This window comes from Lytechinus variegatus, chromosome 7 (assembly GCF_018143015.1).
Source record: "Lytechinus variegatus isolate NC3 chromosome 7, Lvar_3.0, whole genome shotgun sequence".
Taxonomy (NCBI): Eukaryota; Metazoa; Echinodermata; class Echinoidea; order Temnopleuroida; family Toxopneustidae; genus Lytechinus; species Lytechinus variegatus.
Window position 1 is genome coordinate 4,670,616 of NC_054746.1, and position 6,553 is coordinate 4,677,168.

Consider the following 6,553-nt stretch of genomic DNA (forward strand, 5'->3'; position numbering starts at 1 on the left):
TAAGTTACACATACGTTCAAAGCACGTTACTCATAGGTTAGAAGTAAGTTTTAGGGTACGCTGGACATTATCTCGACATACATCGACTTATGAGTAACTTACGAGTAACGTGTGTCAACGTGTATCAACGATCGCTTAACTTGCCTACAACTTATGACCCGCATATGCGGGACTTATCAGCCATACGCTGGCATACGTCGAAAAATTTTGTGCTTGCACAAAATTTTTCGACGACCTCGCCGTATGACGACATATACCAGCGTGTTTTAGCGTACTCTTAACGTATGCAAAACTTACCCGTAACGTATTCGACGTACGCCAGCGTATTCGCCAAATTCCTCATACGTCGGGCATACGCTGTCTAAAACGCCAAGGTGTGACAGCGCCTTTAGTACCATACCAACCAAGTATGTTTCAACAGAGATGTAACTATTTCTTCAACTGTTTTGCTCTGATGATTTATGTGTTGATTGTTATATTTTGTGTTACTGTCTCTTTGTTGATTATACAGGGAGAAAGAGCATGATCTTGAGAGAAGATATGAAATGCTTAATCAAGAACTCAGAAAGATGATGGAAATCGGAGGTAAGCATCAAGCTTGTATCAACGTTTCAAGACCTGCGTCCCGTAATACAAAAGTTAGCAATTAATCGTACGCTTGATTTTTACGATTGATTGTATGATGTATAGTCAATGCAATCAATCGTAGAAAAATGTCATTGCTAAGCTTTGTGTTACGGGCCTCTTGAGAGCGTTGCATGAACATTTTTGTCCAACAAGTTGTCAGGTCTGACGTCTTTCCTCGATCGTTATTGGCTTAGAAGCACTGTTTCCATAGTAACTGTCAGATAAAACAGTACTTGTTGGATAAAAATGTCTTACAAGTCCTTTCATGAAGTGCTAACCCGTAATTATGGCTTTCTGAGCTCAAGAACACAAATTTTAACAATCTTGCTACATTGCAAGAGCCAATCAGGATCATCGTTGCAAATGCATTTTATTCAAAACACTGTCCAGGGACCAATCAGAGTTGCTCTCTTATTTGCTCTCCTTCACAAACCTCTGTGTTAGAGGTCATTGACATTCAAAGCTACCATCCATGCCATTATGTACACCATGCAGCCAGCAGTAAAGTTATCAAACACTCATCAGGATTAAGGGAGAATGAAAACCTTTAAAACAAGTTAGATAGAGTGAAAACAAAAACAAAAATCAAAGAATGAATAATAACACACAGTTTCGAGCTTTTGAATGTTGTGATCATTGAATGTTATTTAGATGCTCCCATTGGCAATGTGACCAAAATCTGCGATGTCATTTTTATAATTCCCAAATACATGTAGCGCTTGTAAATGTTTACTTGATTCTTACTTTTGTCAAAATTATCCATAGATCAGGGGACCGTTTCATGACAGTTGTCAGCACTGACAAGTTGTCTTTCTCCGACAGTTACCATAGTAACAGTCAGAGGCCAGTGCCTTTCAGCCAATCAAAACCAAGGATTTCACTGAAGTTGTCGGTAGTGACAATTTAGTCAGTGCTGACAACATTCATGAAACACCCACCTGGTAGGTGTTTCATAAAGCTGTTCGTAAAGTTAAGAACGACTTTACGCACAACTGGAATCTGTTCTTGGATCATAACTCAATTACATAGGGATATCAGATAGCACAAGAATGGATCACCAGTCGTGCGTAAAGTCATTTGTATCTTACAAACAGCTTTATGAAACGCCCCCCAGAAAACATCTCTAGATGAGTCATGTTCTTTTTATGGGAGGTACGAATGTCATAGAGGTTTCACAAAATATATCATTGACATTAAGTTTTTATTATCATTAGAATGAGCAAAGATATATGTTTTGGTGTACATGTATATTTTCAGTGTACAGAGGGGAGAGTTGAACATGTGTAACATTGCAAAACTTGGTCGCATTGCCAATGGGAGGATTTCTAAAGCATTAGTGATCTAAACATTGAAATCCTTATAGATATCTCTACTTTTTTGCAAAATGTTTTCAAACTTCCATTTATTGTATTCCATGATTTTTCTGATTTTACACAAGCTGAGTTTATGCAGAGATTTTGTTTTCCTTTAAATTCCTTTTTCTCCGGCGACATTTACAAAGTGTATGTTAATGCAGTTGTTGATAATGAAATTTGAAAAACTGAGTCTCAGTTACATGCACGCTCTGCATTATGCAGATGATGCTTTCAGCTGGAAAGGTTCCTGACCAAGTTAGTAAGAAATCTGAAATATTCATATTTTCATCAGTAGGTATTGCATATTTATCTTCCTTATTAGTTGAAAGTCATGTATGTTTCAACAACATGTGAATATTTTCAATCACAGTCATCAACATATTAAGTACTGTAGGCAAAATTTTCATTTTCTATTTGTGATAGTACATATATTCTGTTTGTCTCATTGTTACATCATCTTGAACGTCTTCACAACTCATGGTAGAAATCGTGTATGATGTTACCGTCAGTGTCAAGTTATACTGCAGATCATTATTCAAAGCAATTTTCATCATCCAGGGCCTTTTATCATAAAACTCAGCAATTGATCATAAGGATGGAGTTTTACAACTGATCATATACAATAATCAACGCAATCAGTTGTAGAAATAAGCCTCACGATCAATCACTAAGCTTTATGTTAAAAGGCCCCAATCGCCGTAATATCTCCTAATCATCCTCATCAACTTACAGTAAAAAATGTCTTACACTACCATCATTGTTCTTTGTAAGCATCTTTTTAATCAACCCATTGAATGCATTTTGATGCTTTATTTTCAATTGGTCTAATGCCAATTTGTCCTATCACCAATTCGTTGACTATCATTTGGTGTACCATCAGGTCATACACTGGCCCGTTGCATAAAACTTTTGCCATAAAAAACTCTGGCAAATAAAAAAAAATCTGGCAAACAAAATTATGCCATTCAAAATTACACATTAAAAAAACTATGGCAAAAAATTTGCCATAGTTTTTCTATGGCAAAAGTTCCATTCACCATTTCGTCTAATAACCAGTTGGTTCAAGGGAGTACCGAAGCGATGACGTCAGTTGCCAGGGTGTCCTGGTGACCTTGGTGTCAATTGAGTGAAACGAATGAAAATAAAATGGATATTAGACCAACTGTTTGTGAGACGAAATGGTCATAGACGAACTGGTGATAAGACGAAGTGGTCGTTCGACTAAATGTTGATGGACGGAATGGCATTAGACTAAATGCAGGTAGACCATGTGATGAGTTGACGAGTTGGCAATAGGCGAATTTACCCATTTTAATTCATTATAGCATGTTTTCCATAAATCTTGGTTCAAGTATCTCAGTAATAAATCAAGTATCTCAGTTATAGCGCTTGATTGGTTATCCATTATAAACATACATATAAAATTGATAATCTATTTCTCCCTTTTTCATGATGGACAGATTGGCAGAAGACGGAGGAGGAGAGACAAAGGGAGGCTCTACTGTTAGAAGATCTTGTGATCCTTGTCAATAAACGTGATGAGCTTGTTATGGAACTCGATGCCCAGGAACGAGAGTAAGTAAACCTTCTGCTTCAATTCAAACCAACTGCATAGTTCTCTGATGTAGATGTTACATAAAGGACAGAAATATTGCGTTCCCCTCCTTATTGTTTGTGAATTTATTTCTGTTATAAATATATCCAGAAAGACTGCTATTAATATATCCAGAAAGGCTGCTATTAATATATCCAGAAAGACTGCTATTAATATATCCAGAAAGACTGCTATTAATATATCCAGAAAGACTGCTACTAATATATCCAGAAAGACTGCTTACATCATTCCTTGTTTATAAAAGCATCACTACTCTGTTTTTTAGTGTTAACAAAGAACAGAATTTAGCTACAAAAATATCTATTTATGTTTTCTGTTTTTTTTTACTCAGTAAAAAACATATTTTTTTGTTTACATCATCAGCTTGCTTCAAGCAAGTACAAAATAAATTTACACATTTTTCTTTCATGAATTCCATAAAGCAAACCTTTTTTTTTGTTTTGTACAGGATGTAAGGAAGGCCCAAATTGAATGTTTACAAATCGAATCTTTTTATGCCTTATATCTTCGCATGTTGAAAGTCTTGATTTTAAAAAGATGTGGGGTTTGTGTGGCCACAGGTCAATGGTTGCAGGCAGCATTACATGCATTAAGTACTCATGATAGCTAGAAGACAAGTCAAGGGATTTGACTCATTAATCTACATGGGGAGTGATGAAAATCAAGTAGATTTGGGGATCACTAGGTCAAAGGTCACACTTGTCATTATTTCGGTGTTTTAAGGCCACTGCACTCCTTACCACCCGGTCTGCGACTGAGTGAGGGGAGATGTGATGTCACAGCTCTTGTCAGCTTGAGAGTCGCAGACCGGTCAGAGACAAGTAGCAAGGAAAATCGTAAGGATTTGACGAATCCTTATGACTGGATCGCAAGCTCAATCCAACTTCCAGCAGAGTTGCATGATGCCTATTATGATAAACAATGCGCATACGCAGTAGAAGCACATTTTCTCAGTTGATGTGGCAAAAAGCAAAAAGCGCATGCGTGAGTCGCAGACAGCATGGTAGTCGGATCGCAAGGTGTGCGGTGTCGAGGCTTATGACTACCTTGCGATTCATCTCCCCTCACTCAGTCCCAATCCAGTCGCAGACCAGTCGGGTCGTAAGGTGTGCGGTGGCCTTTAGAAGTAACGTGTTTAATATTCTTGCTCTTCTCTTTCAATACAGGGCTGAGGAGGAGGCAAATTACTTGGAGAATGCTTTACTTCGAAGACGGAATAAAGGATCGATAAAAGATGAGAAGTGCAGTATTCAATGAGGAAAACAAACGGATCATGACACGTTCGTACATAAACTGATTGCTAATAGTTAAACAATTGCAGTCAGAGTTTATGAAGTATATATGGACAAGTGAAAATGCGAACAAATATCTACCTGTGATGAAATTTCCTAAGAATACTGATTTGTTGTTAAAATTCACATTTTCTATGTGATTCCCGTGTGTAAAGACTCAAATATGTAAGGATTGCATCTTGTGATGTAAAATTGGTTTTGTATGAAGGAGGGTTAGTCACATACAATTAGCTTCAAATGTGATTAAAAACAAAGGGGTACGTATGAACTAAAGAAAGGAAAATTGCTTGTTTAAGAGAGTGAAAGAAGTTCTTTCCTTTTTTTGGGGGGGGGGGCCTGTGCATGATGGTTTTTATCTTTAAAGGTACTAAACAGCCAGATTATTGCAAAACCAGAGTTATGAATGAATGAATGAATGGATGGATGGGTGGGTGGGTGAGTAGTGAAGAAGTGAGTGAGTGAAGAAGTGATTGAGTGAATGAATTATTATACCAAATAATAGACTACAGAAGTTAATCAGAGTGAAGGAAAATCTTTATCAATTAACATTTCAGATTGAATATGTGACGCATAATAACTTAATCATTTACTAAATTGCTGATTGCCATTTTTTGTTTGTTTATAAAAAAAAAACAATATTTTTGTTTCATTTTTCTTTGAAGAAAAGTAAGCTTTATGTAGTATACATTAAACATGTAAAGTTATTTGATTGCCTTGTACTTTTGAAATGAATTTCCTACTTTCGTGAAGTACTTTTTGTTCTGACAGTTTGATTGGCAAACCATTTAGTATTTTGTACATGATTTGAAATTGTACATGTTTTTCTTAAATACAGCTAAGTTGTACAATTTGAAACTGATATTATTTGTGCCTTTTCTGAATCGGATTTGGTTAAAGGTATTTAAAGTTGATATTTTGTATACACATGTTGTTTGGGAGTATTAGTGTACATGGTGATATAATGCAAAGGTGTAATATTTTATGTTTAGGTCAAGTATTACCATTGCCAGCTATTGACGTGTCATAAACAAGACATGATTGCGAGATCGAAATAGAATAACACACACTCTGCAGTGTATGGAATAAAAACATTTCCATAGTTTTAGCAATATCATAGATTATTTCTTTTAATTTCTGAAACAATGATTTCCAACAATCCATTACAAGCAATTTATGGTTGGAGAAGCAAAGGATTATTTTTGAAATGCCACTTTTCTAGTTTGTCTGATATATTGATAGATAGAAGCAAAAGTTGATAGGTTTATATCAATTTTCTACATTTTTCTCAAACATTTGTGTACTTCTTTGAAGATAAAAAAAGTTAAATATTTTATGGCGTACATGTATATACATGTACCTGGTTACTAGAAATGTCTATTAGATTCAAACATTTAGTAAAGAAGATATTGTAATGAAATATTTTGTTGGAAATATTTGTATATATGATTATTATTGAATTTTGTTTTGCCTGGTATTTAAATAAGTGGACATTGTTACATTTTTGATAGAGGTGCATATCGTATAAAAATATTGTATATAAAATACTCTATATTTGTTGGTGAGAGGAAAAGTTGATCTCTGATGGTTGATATTGATAGATGTGTTTATGTGGATTAAAGAGAGAAAGACATAGAAATACAGAGAAAAGAGAGAGGGCGCGTGTG

At 35.5% G+C, this 6,553-nt stretch overlaps 1 protein-coding gene across 6 annotated transcripts in view; it reads left to right on the top strand.

Moving 5' to 3' along the window:
• LOC121418260 (EH domain-binding protein 1-like) overlaps positions 1 to 5,506 on the top strand; it is a 93,394-nt gene extending 87,888 nt beyond the window's left edge. For all 6 annotated transcript variants that reach the window (XM_041612021.1, XM_041612020.1, XM_041612024.1 and 3 more), the window contains 3 exons: positions 512 to 585; positions 3,443 to 3,557; positions 4,764 to 5,506. In XM_041612021.1, coding sequence (XP_041467955.1) covers positions 512 to 585; positions 3,443 to 3,557; positions 4,764 to 4,854 — 280 coding nt within the window. In that variant the 3' untranslated portion in view covers positions 4,855 to 5,506. The remainder of the gene's footprint in view (positions 1 to 511; positions 586 to 3,442; positions 3,558 to 4,763) is intronic.
• Positions 5,507 to 6,553: the final 1,047 nt, after the last annotated feature.